Raw genomic sequence first — 16,159 nt, 5'->3', positions numbered from 1 at the left:
GCTCTGGGAGTTCTCCCTGATTCTTGAGTTCTGGCCCTGGCAGCTGGATCCTGTCCTGCCATCTCTGCTTCGCTATCCGGGCATTTCCCTTCTCTGTGTGCACACGATGGGGCCTCCCGGAGGGTACGTCTTTTTTTTCTGAGACTCCTCCTCCTTTGCCGGACCCCTCCCCTCTCTGTGCACTCAGTACAGGGCTGGGGCATGTCTTCTGCAATCCTCCTCTCTCAGCCCCGCCCGGCCCTGAAGGGGACTCAGGCCTCCGCCACGGACACTGTGGGCATTCCTGCGGCTCTGGTCAAGGTCCTCTCTGGGCCTCCCACCTTCCCCCCAGTATTGCGGCCCCCTGTGTGGTTGAGTTATCTCCTCTAGCTATTTTCAAAGAAGAAAATTATACATCAGAATTCTTTTGGGTTTAAGTTTTTTGACTCAGATTTTAGCGTAGACATGTTTAAGGACAATGCATGCTAATTAAGCTAATAGTCAGAAACAAAGTTAGTATACATTGCTGACTACATATGCACCCAAAATGCCAACAGATTTGACTTCTAAACATCTGTTGATAATGTGAATAACAGCTCCTCAGACACTATCATTCAAATTCTAAGATACACATGAAGTTAAATAACACCTTTGTTATATGTGTTAAGTGGATATTATGTCATTTCTTTCATCTTTTTAAATGATAGCAAATAATGGTCATACAATATATAACAATGAAATCTAACCTCTTCTTTTGTAGCTGGAAAAACTGCCTTTTGGAGAAATTACTGACAGATTCTAGTGTCCTGGGATAGAGGCAGTGCTTTGTGTTTATTCTGGGGAGGACCTCTACAGTAGGGCCTTTTAGGAAGAATTATTACTTCCTCATTGTTCCTAGGGAATCATACTGCAGTGAAACAGCCTAAAGCAGATGTTTCAGTCCAAAAGGCAAGTGTTAAGTCAAGTGCAAAGACAGCCCACATCCTGAAAATGATCATTTTTCTCCTGGGAGATATTCTTAGCCATGCTTTTGCCTTACAGTCTGTCAGGGGCCATCTTCTGTCCAGCCCAGAGTGAAGTTTGAATAGCATGCAATTTGTGCTGGACTGACTGTGCTGCTCTAATAATTGTGTGTGCATGTGCACACATGCATGTGCACGCACCTATGTATAAACTAGACTTAGCTAAACGTAGCCCCAAATACTTCAATACTCTTCTCCAGGCCACAGGGCCAGATTCTTCTCTGTGGTGGTGGTAGAAGTACCCACCTGGGAATGGTATGTTTTTTGTCCAGAAACCCAGGAAGTATCTAAATATGAAATATGAAATGAGCAAGGCTCTGGCCTGGAGAGGTAAGCACTTGCTTTCTCCTTGGATAGCAGGAGGCAGCTGGGCCCAGACTGTGAGGTAAGAAAATGCCTGGAGATTTCAGGGATGGGTGAAGTGGCTTCTCCCTCATGGAGAAAGGCCAAGAACTGGGCAGAGAGCCTGCCTCTGAAGGACTGAGGCAAGTTGGAATTCACCCTCTAAGTCATGCTTCAGTTTTAACTCAACACTTCAACAAAGTCCAGGTATTAAAAGTCACAGCCTATTTTCAGTGGTGCTGTGAGAATATAAGCACATGGTGTCTTCTCTTCACTAAGGCCTGAGAGGACATCAGTAGTGGTCTTCATAGGGGAGTAGCTGTGGGTATTGTCCTGGATTACACGTGAAGTGAAAGTCTGGAAAACAGCAACAGCTAGGAGGAAGTTAGGGCTGATTTCTATTAGTTAGACTAGTGGGATTTGTTGCTACAGTAATTATAGTGTAAATAAGTATCAGCTTATTTTATAGTCACAGACTACAGTGGCCATGTTTGTAAGGGTTGTAAATATTCTAATAATGCACATTTATAAAAAATTCTCACCAAAACACACACACACAAAAATCCCTATGCAGGGAACTTATTTGAATTAGGGCTCTCATTTTATAAACAACAGGGACTTGGAAAATGAAAATTACTTGGCAAAGATATACAACAAGCAAACATAAACAGCCTCAAAACTCTGAGGTTTTGCCCATAAATTCCACATCCATCCTGCAATGAAACATCCATCTTTGTGTTCTACCTAGGTCTCTGGGTACTCTGGGTACTCCTTTGGTGCTTTATTAAAATAACCTTTTCATTTCCTTTTTTCTTTTTTTTGGCAAGGGGATCTGAACCCTTCCTTGGTATTATCAACACTATGCCCTAACCAAGTGAGCTAACCAGCCAGCCCTCCTTCTGCTTCTTAATTTTCTCCACTCATTTACTCACCAGATTTTCATTGTGGAAAACTCGAATGTCAGCTCTCTTGCCCTCCTATGGCTCCTGCTTCTGACATTCCTATACTTACCCAACCCGGGTCTAAGTATCTGTTTTTACTTTTCTCTCCCAAGGTATAGAGAGGTAGCAAGGCTGTATATTAAGCCAAAGACTTTTATTAACATTCTCACACAAGAGCAAAAAGAAGGGGCCTCTATTGCACATTTCATAGTAAATAACTAAGGAACTTTTACTCATCATATTGGATCCCCCCTGCATCTCCTAACTCCTTTCAGTTTTCCTTCAAATGTTCAGCCCTGCACTTCTGTTTCTAGAGTTTTCTTTTAGAAAAGAAGTTCCTCTTCCAGTAGCAAAAATCCCTCTTAAAATCTTGAAAGCCAGGCAAGTTTAAGCCTCTGGAGGCTCGGTCTGAACCCTAGTGCTGTCTTACTAAATCATCTCCTCCACAAAGAACAAAGAGGGGCTCTCTCTTCAAGGGGTCTCTTACCCCTTAGAGTTACAAGAATCAAATGTTCTTCCCACAAGTAAATGGGCATTATTTCCTTGTGGGAAAATACCATTATGTGTGTGAAGACAGAAACCAAGAAAAAGAGGTGGAGTCAAGCGTGGTTCTTTTGTGTCCGGAGAGCTGTTTGTCTTCTGTGGGTACAGGGAGTGGTGTGGGGTCTGCAGCACCCTGCCAGAGATGAGTCTTTAACCCTAGTCATCCTTCACTGATTTCCGCAGAGGTCCATGTAAGCAAGGAGGAACCAAAGAAGCAAGTGCGGAGAGGAAGATTCCAGAGGTAATCAATCAAATGTCTCTGCACAGATTAATCAGGATAAGAAATGCGAGATAGTGTAAAAGGTATAGCCTGTGTTTCCCAGAACACAGAAACAGATGTTCTGTAAGCTTGAATACTTAGCATATATCACGTGATTTATGCGTCTTAAAACTAAAATTGTAATTAATTATTTAGGTAATTCTAGGGGCTTGGCATATAGTAAAAATGCAATGGTATAAATTTAAAATCTATTTGAACTATGCTAACGGGAACAAAGATAATTTCCACTCTGTGTTTGAGCCAAGTTCTTTAAAATACTTTTTTAAATAAAAGCAATACCTTTCAATATAGAAAATTAGTATAAGAAATTTCAAAAGAATATATGTTTTTAAAACTACCAATAATTCTACCATACAAAGATGACTGATTTTGATGCACATATTTTTGGCGGGTGGGCAGAGACTTCAATAAAGAGAAAAACTTATTCCTGTTCAGCTCAATGCTGATCTTGGTGAGAACATCAGAAATCTGGTTAGAAAGCCATTAAAAAAAAAAAGGAACTGTTCATTGAGATAGTTTCTTCTTCCTTCCTGAAGATTCAGCAGCTGGTGTTCTTTGTAAAATTCTCAAGTATGGGGCAGAGCCTGGTTTTTTAAGGCCTAATATAAGCTGCAAAGCTTATATTATCAGGGCCTTCATTATAAAAAGGAGTACAAAATTATGCATACAAAATCGGATAGAAAATTGAACTTTATTTAGAAAGAAAAAATCACAACATATTACATGTTTTAAAAAGCTAAAAGCGAAAAAAGTAATTTTTTTGTTAACATCAAAAAATGCAAACAAAGTGCATATTTTGTTAGTAACTGCCTCACATACTTTTATAATACTTTTTTTCTACATTTTTGGCTGCATACTTTTTGAATATCTCCTCACATAATCATAATGTTATTATAACATTTTCTAAAAAGAAAATAGGAAGATAATTTAGTCTTCTAGCATGGTCCAAGAAAATTTTTATTATTAATAATGATTTAGAAAAAGTTCTTTCAGCTTCTCGGCTCACCATTAGTGCTATCATATAGTGTTTTAGGACTCCTGTTTCCTTCATTTGTCAACTGTAAGATTTGGAGAGATTTCTGGAGACTTGTTGTGGAGTACATACAAGACACATTTTTTCTTTATTATGCATATGCTCCTAGTGTCCGATGCTGTTGGATATGTTTATAGACTGATATGCCTGTGACTCAGGTGCTGATGTCCCTGTGATGCGACACTCCCACACAAAGACAGCTAGCTGTGATGTATCCATGGAAGAGGCTGTGAACCACATAAATATATCATATTAAACTCAATCTCAGTGTATCCCCAACTCAACTTTCTTTTAGCCAGATCTCAAAAATGCCCACGGTCACTCCAATCCCCATAGTATACTTACCCTGAGGAAAGCATGAAGAAGGCAAAATGGAATGAAAACTGATTTCACACAGAAGCTTTACACCTGCAAATGTTACAGAAGCATGTAGTCACGGGCATGTCTAGGGCTCCTTGCAAGGACTTGGAAGTAAAGAGTAGCAAGAAGCGTCAAAGCTTGTGCTTCATTTGCTTCCTGGTAAATTCCCCTCTGCCTGAAGAGATGTATTTTGTTTTACTAAAAGCTAGTACCCTGAGATTCCTCCTCCACCCAAAGTTGAAATTCTTCGTGGACATGGACAGGGCTGGGTGATACAAAGCATCCACATAGCTCCATAAATATTTGCTCAGCTGAGTAGATTTCCTTTCATACCAAAGATTATTTCAGTAATTCAGTAAATTGGACTAATAAGTTCAATAATGTATTTAAATTATGATTATTTGTTCATATTATGAGGGCAAACAATAAAAATAATAAATCGTTAACTCATCTATCATAATGTTTCCTTATGTTTATGTTTTTAACTTTCAATGTACATTTCCATAGAGCACTATGGCTATTAACTAGATTCACTGTCACCAGTAAAAATTCAGATAATACATGTAAATATGGATTAGTAAAAAGACCCATCATCTCACTTATTTACATAGAACAAAACCTGCATTTACCTACAGTTTGAGGACAATGTGTAAGCAGATGCAGCAGGAACTACAACCCCTCCCCCATGTAAATATGTGCCATTCTGTATATACAAACTACCTCTACAACAAAATGAAGATTAAATAAATGGGATTAAAAGCCATAATGCACTATATTATCTTTATAAATATGTCATTTAAGCACTTTCAATTATTCTAAAAAGTATTATAATTAGAAAGTTTTATTTCAAATGAAATATATAACCTGAAATTAGTTCCATAATTGTGTAATGAGAATTATAGTTTCTATTCAAATAAATAAAAGAAGTCCCAAAGTGGTCCACCCATTATTTGAAACAATATAATAGGCTACTTAAAAATAAAAATTAATGTGTTTTGTTTCCATATTGTGTATTATTTGCTAGAGAAGAGCATTTGTAAGTGTATCATACATCCTCACTTTTTTCCACTTATTCCATCACTCAGTCTGTTACCCACCTTCCAAAAAGCCCTTATAATTAGCTTCCATCCCTTTTTGGCATATTAACTGTTGATGTCCACTGGTATTTAACTTATTCAACATTGACAGTTGGGAAACTACCAATATAGGTAGGCAGGATTTTGTCTTTCAAGGTATAATTTCTGGAAATTCATTTAACAAAGAAAACTTCCTGTTTAATTTCCCTTTTGCTTTGCTTTGTTTGTTATTCCTAAATGTGAAAGACAACTTCCTCATTTTTCCCCCATGGGAACATATTTGGCTTTCATAGAGTGTGATATAGTATTCTGAGTTGCAATATGTTTAGTTTCTTAAGAAAATTTAAAAAATTTTTTTATTCTTATCTACATTATTATTAATTTTTGTGATTAAAGTTATAATATCCAGAATTCAGAGTACGGAGATAGAATAACATTCTTGTTTATGAACAAAAGAATAGCCTATTGGGTCTTCCGGGTCCAGAATTCTGTGCTTTGTCAGGGTTTTGTTCATCAGTTACTCATTTTCAGAATAAGGTAAAATTCATTTGAGATATAAACTTGTAGCTTTTTAAAAAGCTATTGACCACATCATAAGTCCTAAAAAAATTCATCTCATGAAACGCTGAGACGTCTACAGGAAAATAACAGAAAGTCTTAAATATTAACACTAACAGCAGTGATTTCAAGATAGTTTTTGAGTTTAAATATGAATAGTAATTTTTCCCAAGATAAAATTTGTATACACTTCAATCAAGAAGTAACTATTAAAAAGTGGTTTTATTTGGAGAAAAAAAAAATGTCTGTTTTCCTTTCATTACATCGAACAGTATATAATTTTAATCCTGTAAAATTTTCTGAACTCTGCTGCATGAGAGAACTGATTAAAACCACTTGAAATAGCTGAGGCATTTTATAATTTCTCTGTAACTTTAATAAGTCCACTGCCTGGAGCAAGAAGATATACAGATGGCTTAATTCAGTAAGTTTCTAGTGTGAGATGTCTCAAAAGACCAGACAGAAAGGAGTTTCTGTACCTTTTTATTAATAAAGTTCTCAGAAAAGCAAGAGTATATTTGCAAATAAAAAACCAGATTTTCAACATGACTTTTGTTGTGCACATAAGATCGTCGTCTGGCTAGGTTTCTAATCACATATACATAGATGAATTCACTGTCACCTCTCAAGATTTTCATTTGATCATTCTCACTGAAACTTTAACATAGTTTTCTGAAAGGAAATTAGTCCTTAGAAAAATCTCCACCACGACCGTCACCAAAAGAGATCCAGAGTCTCAGCTTTGTAGTTTAACAGGAGGAATTCTTCTCATGCCCACCATAAAACACACACTTAAGATGGACAGGCACTCTGTACTATATATGTTTTTTAATTTAAAAAAAATTTTTAATGACATTTACTTGTACATATTGGTGGGGTACAGTGTGTTGTTTTGATACATGCATATACTGCACAATGATTCACCACAATGATTCATTTAGGGTAGAATGCAAGAAAAGGAGAGAAATGGTTCCATTAAAAAATGGTTTGATTAGATGAACTCTCTTCACTTAGCAATTATAAATTATTGATGTAATATGAGAGAAACTTAAAATCCAGAGATCATTCAAGAAACCTTATTATAGACACTAATTCAAACATTTTTCTTCACCCAAGGAACCAACATTGAACCAACATACAGGAAATCAAATTGATTGTTCAAAATTTCATCTTCTCTTTTATCCGTATTTTCTAGTAGAGACATTAACCAACACTGAAATGAGCACGAGGGAACTGGCTGAAGCACGTTTACATCATTAGTCTACACTGCTCTGTGTCAGCGAAGCCCAGGTAAGCAGGAGGAACTGAAACCCTCGGCAGAATACTTTACCAGTCTAAGTGTAGTGCATCTCTTATAATCACCAGGAGATTTCCTATGTACTCTGAGTTCCTTCTGCAGATGGTGCATTAAAAGGTATCACAACAGATTAAAAAATAGCTAAGTTAGAATTCCTATTAGAATTGGGTTTTTTTAAGTTTTTTATTTTATTTATTTTTTATTTTTATTGAATCATAATTGATTTACATATTTTTGGAATTCAAAGTTGGCATATGTTGATCAAATCAATATTGTTAGTATGTATATTGTTACATATTGTACTTAATCTTTATGCCCTTGTCCAATCTCTCCCCTTCCCCCATTCCCTCCCCCTCCCCCCTCTAATTACCCTAGATTTCTTCTCTCCCTCTGAAAGAGTAATGGTTATTCTGTTGATTTGTTGTAGATGATCTGTCCAATGCTGAGAGATGTGTTCAGGTCCCCCAATATTATCATAGAGCAGATGCTTCTTCTGCTACTCTGGAATGAGCTTTCTGGAGAGAGACATCCTCTTCTTTTCTTTGGTCTCTGCTGGTGACTTTCCTTGTATCAATGCACTCCAGTGGCTGGTGGACCATCTGCGCAGTGGTTGTGACATCTAGCCACTTTTGCGGCAGCCGTGGTTACTGTGGTGGACCACCCACATGGAGGTGATGTTTTTGGCATGCTCCTTTGTGCTGGAGGTGTGCCTGGTCATGTTAGAATGTTTTTACAAGTGACGTAACAAGTTCATCTTCTCCCAAACCATTATATAATGACTTTTAGCTACATATATAGAACTAAGTTTGCCTTTCTAATTATGAAACTGTTAAAAGCAAAAAATAAAAGGACATTTCTATGCCCCTCAATGTACAAAAACAAAACAGCAGGCAGCAGACATAAACAGACATGATTCACAAGAGAGAAAATTTAATTGGGTAATACATAGATCTTAAAAAAATTTAACCACACTTGCAAAAAAAATGCAAATAAAAATTAAATGTTATTTTTTTACTATCAAATTAGAAAATATGTTTTAAAAATTACACAAAATGCTGCTAAATGTACAATAAAACTCTCATATTTTACTAATGGGATATAAACTGGTAAAATTTCTCTGGAAACAATGTGGCAATATATATTAAAATGTAATTATTGAGCTTAAAAATGGTTATACACTTTGATATACTTCTATATTCCAGTGTAAGGAAATAATTAGAAATGTAATCAACACATCTGCAAAAGTGTTTTATTTAATATTACTTGTATAATCCCAAATTAGAAACAACTTATATGTCTAACAGATTCAAAATATTAAACTACTTATTGTATGGCTGTATTATGAAATCATATTTAACCATTGGAGAAAAAGTTTTGGAAGAGTATTTTATAATATGAGAAAGTGGTCACAGTAGAACAGAAAGAGAATTAAGCAAATATATCAATGAATCAAGTTGTTCTTAAGTGCGTTCTGAGCCATGATTTGGAGTTGTATTTTTTTTATATTTTAGAATATGAAATGGTTCAATTATGGAGGAAATGTGACTTGGTGTATCTGAAAAGTATCTATTTGTGTATAAGGAGATCAAACCTTATTTCTACTTCTGTCATGGATTCTCTAGTTAAGTTTTGGTAAGTCTCCTAAAATCTCAAGACTAGTTTCCTATCTTTGCAATAGAGATAACTCTTTCTTTTACAAATACCAGAAAATTTAGAGCATTCAAATGAACTCTCTGCACTCATTATTTTAGTAAAAAATGTATCATTTAATTCTTCTCTATTTACTTAATCTCTCATAATAAAGTTTCAATTTAGGGGGTACATTCATGCTATGCTATTACCATATTTTCTGCTGCCAGTTACTTTTCCTAATTCCATGCATGATTCTAAGAAATGTTCATATCTGGAGGTGGACTACAGTCTATTTCAATTTGAAGGTGTAATAGAATGAATGCACTTTTATTAGTACAGCATTCTAGATACTTTTCCCTGATTCTTTGGACCAAATGAGTCAAGCCTTTCTTTTTTTGTCTGCTTCTTTTATGTTATTCAATATTTACTCAATTGCAATAAAAAAAATTTTTAATTTAGATGCTCCTCCCCCAAATTTGTCTCTGTTCTATTATCTTAGATACATATCTGTCTAATTCAACCAGTTCATAGCAACTGATTTATATTTCTCATCTTCGTGCAATTTCCAAAAGTATTGCATTCTTAATTTCCTCTTGGTCCAAAGAAATAATAAAGGTAAATTTTTAGTGTTATTTAGAGATATTGAAGACCCTACTCACAAAGACACTTAGAAAAATAGCTTTTCTCTATCCCATCATTTACTAATTGTCTGAGATCCAAATTATAATTTGTTCATAATAAGGTCTTTAAAGTAGAATTACAATAAACATTATGTTATCAGCTGGAGTGGAAGGCGTTGAGAATGGAGTTGGCTCATAAGGAGGACATTAATCCAGTATAGTGATCACGGGACCACGAAATCTATTCTTTGCCACTTCTAGATGAGACATTGCAAATACATCTCAACTGCTTTAAGTTTTTAGCAGAAGAATCTGAAAATGTTGACAAAATCAAAACTGTAGATTTTCATCTGTTTTTTTTTTTAACTCTACACTTGTTTTACCTAGAAGGAAATCTAACACCAGAAAATTATCTACACAAGTTCTGCCTGTATTTACTTACATAATCTTGAAAAAGTCAGTTAACCTTTAAGATTTGAAAATATCTTCCTATATAAAATGGGAATGGTTGTGGTGGAATCTGACTTCTTTCTTCTAGCATTAAGATTTGTAGGAGTCCTAGAAGTTCTACAACTTTCACATGAACTCAGTCATGTCTCATTTTCCACAGAATATTAGATACACAATATGTATTGAATACTTATTATTAAGTTTTATTTGCTGTTTGCTGCCTTAGTCCCATGGCATCAAATATGCTAATAATACAAGGTCAATATTCTACAGTTTCATCACCTTACAAATTTTCCTAAACAAATATTAAATTTATTCTTTTCCTATTTCTGTATGTAGCGAAGGAAATGGTTATAGCTATTAAACTGTGACTTTCAATTAAATTTACATTTTTTTTCTAGCAACGTTGGCAAAGCAAAGTACTCCAATCTGAATATACTGTAGTATTTTAGTCAACAACATGAGCTCGGGACAGAGTCAGACCACCTGTATTCAAATCCTTATTTACACTATCCTTAAGCTTCAATTTCTGCTCTTCATTATCCTTAGCAAAAGAGAGAATTCCATAGTTTTGCAGTAAACATTAAATGATAATGTGTAGAACAATGCCTGGAATATATTTTATAAGAATAAAATAACTATTTGTTAATATAATGGCAAATAAACTGATAAATTATTGTCAAATACAAATACAATGATTGTTTCCTTAATTTTTATAATTTAAATTTTATGTCTACTTTTTTTCAGAGTATAAACCCATGGATACAATATAACATGTATGGAAATAATTTTGGCAGCTTAGATTGTGAGCCTGATGATCACCCTACCTCGATTCTCCTTTACCCGCCTGGTATTTGATATTATTCTGGAAACTTGGAAGGGAACTCAGAAACTAAATTTAAAAATTAAAAAAAAAAAAATTTTTTTTTGTCTCCAAGCTCAAAATCCATAGAGACAACCTATTAGAATACTGAAATAAACTCAAAATTTAAAAAAACTACACTGAACATAAAAAGGTGAAGATACATTGCATGAACTTCAAAATGCTTTTTCTGCAGTGACTAGAGTCTGGTCTTAGCAAGGAGACAGTGAACTAAATGCTACCAGTGTGTGAACAAAGTATCTTTTAAAACCATGTAGACTCCTCCTTTCACTTTCTATGACCACATTATAACATGACAGAATGTAAGTGAAATTTTGAGTCTGTTATTTGTAGAAGGTCACAGTGTATTTTGAGTGTTTTTCATGAAATTAAGTTTATTCAGCACATTAATTTGGATCAATAAAGGATTCAGTCTTTAAAGCTGAAAGACTTCAAAAGCAAAATAAAATATATCTGTAAAACTTCAAGAACAAAGCAAGGGTAGTGGAAAAATTGCAAACAAAAATATTTTCAATGGAAAGAATGAAAACAGCCTCAATCTTTTTGTGATCTATGAAGCACCTAGTTTAATCACTGGCAAAGTAGAAATTCAATGTACTTGTTTTAAAAATTCAAACATTTGTGCAGTTATAACAAACAGGAACCAAACAAGTAGCTTGCTGAGCATGGGAAACACCTGGTCATAATACCAATATTTAAAGTACATCCTAATTTTCCACCTAATTTATGAAACTTCTCTTAGAACCACATTGTTCAAAGTAAAGAAACAAACAAACAAACAAACAAAAACTCCACCGAAGTCCTCAACTATCATGTGAGCATTTAGAAGAAGAATATACATGATTGGAAAGTGATTGAACTGAAATTAGTTTAATGAATTCTAAATATTCATTACCTCCTGGTAGATACTGTTTTTCTTTAAAAAGAAATCTATTATTTTAGTAAAACTGTCAACTATTGTTTAATTTGCAAATCATCTCTCTTCGTTTGACCACTGCCTTTTCCAAATCTCTAACAAGCCTATGGATTAATAACTTCAAGACTGTCTCACTAACAATTAACCTGTATCTGAGAAAGAGCTCGTCACTAAAACTCTTCCAAAATGGAATTCAATAAGGTCAAATGCAAAATAGTCCACGTAGGACAGGAAAATCACAAATGCAAATACAAACTAACTAAATTGTAGCTTAATGTCAATTACACTTTTAGAATAGTTCTTGGAAAAGTCAAACTTTCTCTTCAATTAAATAATGTATTTAGAGAGGCAAATGAAAGCCGGAATCCAGGATTTAAGAATGAAACAAACTGTATAAATTCAAATCTCATAGCAGAATCATTTAGTCTATAGTCTATATGGCCAGCTGTGCCTGTGTGAACAGAATAAATGCAAAGGGGTTTGGAGCTAAATCAGCAAAAAAATGTAAAGCATTTGGACACTCAATGGGGATAAACTCTAGCTTATAAATTATGTATTTATCTAAGAAGTAAAATTCAAAAAGAACTGCTTAAAAATTATATCCATAGCATATATGCATTCTGAGGTAGCTATTATAAAAAATGCAATTTTAACAATGAAATGTTTTTGTAAAATATAATTATGAGAGAAATTCATCTTGATTACAATTGTTAATTTTTTTTGCTAGCAAGAGTTTTCATATGTTGATCCATCTTTTAATACCCTAGTTTAGAATGGAAAATTGAGAGAAAAAATCGTAGAATAGAATAGGAATAATTGAGAATAAGGAAGATAATATATAGATTGTTATCTATCCAAATACCGGTTATAATGGTGAAGATATTTGAAATACTAAAAGATCCCCATTGCTGCACTAGAACAGGAAGTATTTGGTGCATGTTAATATATCTTTTTCATAATGGCTTGTAACAGTATAGGTAAAATGTAATGGACATCTGCCATGATAAAAAAAAAAAAACCCCTAATAGTCAGTATACATTCCAAAATTTTTAATCTAATATTATGTAATTAATAATTTGGAATGTACATGCCATCTGGCTGGTTATGTATATGCCAAATTGCTGTCCCTCACTTGCTCAAGCACTTTTAACTCAGCAAGTTCATTAAGTGAAACACAATCATAATAAAATAGTAATAAAAAAGAATTTTTGAAAACTGGAAGAATTAGATTGATTGAATTTTTATTTTAACTAAGAGCCAGAATTCTGTGTAGATCTACAGCATTTGAAAACTCAATTAGCAGATCCTTTTAAATGCAAACATTTAAAATGTATACTCTAACCTCAGAGAGGTAATTTAGGACCCTAGGCTTTAAACTGTCCAAATCTCGATTAGCTTTTATTTACCCCACAGTCATGACACTGGTCTAGAGTTTGAGGTTGAAACAAAGTTTTTTCACCTGTACCTAGAATTTGCCTCCAGGAGACCTGGGGAAAAGCAAATATCATTTGCTGAGCCAAGTCACGGTTTATAGGCAAGAAAGACCAAGACCAAAACGTTATCACTGCAAAGAAATGATAAATGTTTAAAGTAATACACATGGCAATTACCCTGATTTGATCAGTATACAATGTATACATGCATGAAAACATCGCACTGTACTCCATAAATATGTACGATTATTATGGGTCAATTATAAATACGAGTAAAACTGAGGCAACATTGATATAAGGGTCATGAAACCAGGATTTTAAACGAGATGGAGATGGGATCAATCTTGCTGCATTTTTGATGGTGTGAAGAAGATGGGTTGGGGAATGATGAGGCTGGCAGGAGGAGCTCCACAGGTGGCACTGACATTTGCTTTCATCTGCTAGTGGATGCACATTCCACGGAGGACCCTGGGCGGCTCTACAAACCATGACTGGTGTGGACAGTGGGCTGCAAATCCAGTTCTTTGTCTTTTTTATTTTCAGCACTCTTACAGTCTTATTCTTTAGACTTCTTATTGAAAATGCTTCTTTATGGAATCATTTTCTTGTTATGGTAAGTACAGTATGAGGACAAACATGTAATCATGCTAATAGTATTTAACACTTGTTGAGTGCTTAGCATGACCCAGCCACCGAACTAAGCACTTTGAGCAACATGTCTTCTTTTAAGAAGTAGTAATGGTTTATTTACATTTTATATCAGATGTAACCAAAGTTCAGCAAGGTTATGTGAACACCTCTACCTAATGAAGGGAAGCAGCTCATTGTAACGTAGTAATCACGCCCTCTGCTGGTGGTTAAATGCTTTTGTACCCTCTACCTTTGGAAATGAAATGAAATACCATAATGATGCCAACATGTGGATTACTTAAGCACTACTTTCATAACTTTAGTTTGCTAATCCTAAACTGCACATTCTACCAAGAAGCCTGTAAAAACATGATATATTTAGGGGAAAGTATTTCCTAGATTCTATTAAAAAAGTTCCTCACGAACTGTTTTTCAAGTTGGTAAAAGAAATTGCCTTTGTTGGGGGTAGGGTACAGAGTGGGAAATTTTTAACTAAAATGTCTCCAAATTTTTATAAGGCAGAAAGTGTGCTGGGGAAAGAGCCACATCTGAGATTGGATAAGTATGCAATAGGTGGAAATACGTATCTGTCCTGAGGATGCTGTATTTGGCATTAGAAAAAAATTAAAAAACAAAAATAGCAGTAACCTAAATGAAACATACTTATAATTAGTTTTTTTTTGCAAAATTGAGTAAAAGTGAGAATGGAATCGTGCCAATATGGCAATTTTTCCTAGGATGTAATTGGAAGACCTAACCATCATTCAAATCTTTGGATTTGCATTCTCATAGTTTCATCTGAAGAGCAACAGATTCAAAAAGTAGTCTCTCAGATTTTCTTCCTTAGAGGAGAAGCTAGTGTAAGACTCTACCTGTGATCCAGGAGATGGCAGAAGATCAGATTTCTAAGTGCTGCGTGTTCCTATCTGCAAGATCATCTAGAGGAGACATTTAATACCATCCACAAGGAAAAGCTCAGAGCTGTCACAGGAAACATGGCCTTCTCTCTGTCAGCTGTTCTTCATGTTACCATCATGTCAGCAGAATTCTTCACGGGCATTACAGTGAATGGATTTCTTATCATCATAAACTGTAATGAACTGGTCAAACGTAGAAAGCTAACACCAATGCAAATCCTTTTAATGTGTATAGGGATGTCTAGGTTTGGTCTGCAGACGGTGTTAATGGTACAAAGTTTTTTCTCTGTGTTCTTTCCACTCTTTTACATGGAACGAATTTATGGTGCAACGATGATATTCTTTTGGATGTTTTTTAGCTCTGTCAGTCTCTGGTTTGCCACCTGCCTCTCTATATTTTACTGCCTCAAGATTTCAGGCTTCACTCAGTCCTATTTTCTTTGGCTGAAATTCCGGATCCCAAGGTTGATACCTTGGCTGCTTCTGGGAAGCCTGCTGGCCTCCGTGAGCATTGCCTTTGTATGTATCGAGGTAGATTATCCTAAAAATGTGGAAGATGATGAGCTCAGAAACACCACGCTAAAGAAGATTAAACCCAAGAGAATGCAAATTAACGATGTGCTCCTCGTCAACTTGGCGTTAGTATTGCCTCTCGGCATATTCGTGATGTGCACTTCTCTGTTATTTGTCTCTCTTTACAAGCACACTCATCGCATACAGAGCGGATCTCATGGGCTTAGAAATGCCAGCACAGAAGCCCACATCAATGCGTTAAGAACAGTGGTAACATTCTTCTGCTTCTTTATTTCTTATTTTGCTGCCTTCATGACAAATATGACATTTAGCGTTCCGTATGGAAGTCAGCAGTACTTTGTGGTGAAGGACATAATGGCAGCTTATCCCTCCGGCCATTCAGTCATAATAATTTGGAGTAATTCTAAGTTACAACAACCCTTCAGGAGAATTCTCTGTCTCAGAAGGAAATGATGAAGAGGAGGATGAGTGTGAAATATTTTTTTCCTTCATATGGATTTGGTGGACTTTCTTGTGTCTTGTGTGCTCACTCTTTCTCTCTCTGGCAATTATCTGCCTATGTCCCACCCTCAAGACATGTGAGATGCTAATTGTGATGCTGGATCGATAGGATATTTCTTTTTCCAGGGCTTGTGCACTTAAAAAATATTGTGATGCTAATACATTTAGGTAACTAGTACTTGCACTGGAGTACCAATTGAGTTTTAGAAATA

The 16,159-nt window shown here is 35.2% G+C and overlaps 1 protein-coding gene across 1 annotated transcript; it reads left to right on the top strand.

Annotated features, from left to right (window-relative positions):
- The first annotated feature begins 14,990 nt into the window (after positions 1 to 14,990).
- Positions 14,991 to 15,899, top strand: LOC103588420 (taste receptor type 2 member 7-like). The gene has a single exon (XM_008570089.1). It carries the CDS (start codon positions 14,991 to 14,993, stop codon positions 15,897 to 15,899), a length of 909 nt encoding a protein of 302 aa, XP_008568311.1.
- Positions 15,900 to 16,159: the final 260 nt, after the last annotated feature.

Source organism: Galeopterus variegatus, unplaced genomic scaffold (assembly GCF_000696425.1).
Source record: "Galeopterus variegatus unplaced genomic scaffold, G_variegatus-3.0.2 Scaffold31, whole genome shotgun sequence".
Lineage (NCBI taxonomy): Eukaryota > Metazoa > Chordata > Mammalia > Dermoptera > Cynocephalidae > Galeopterus > Galeopterus variegatus.
This window is presented reverse-complemented; position numbering and strand designations above follow the sequence as displayed.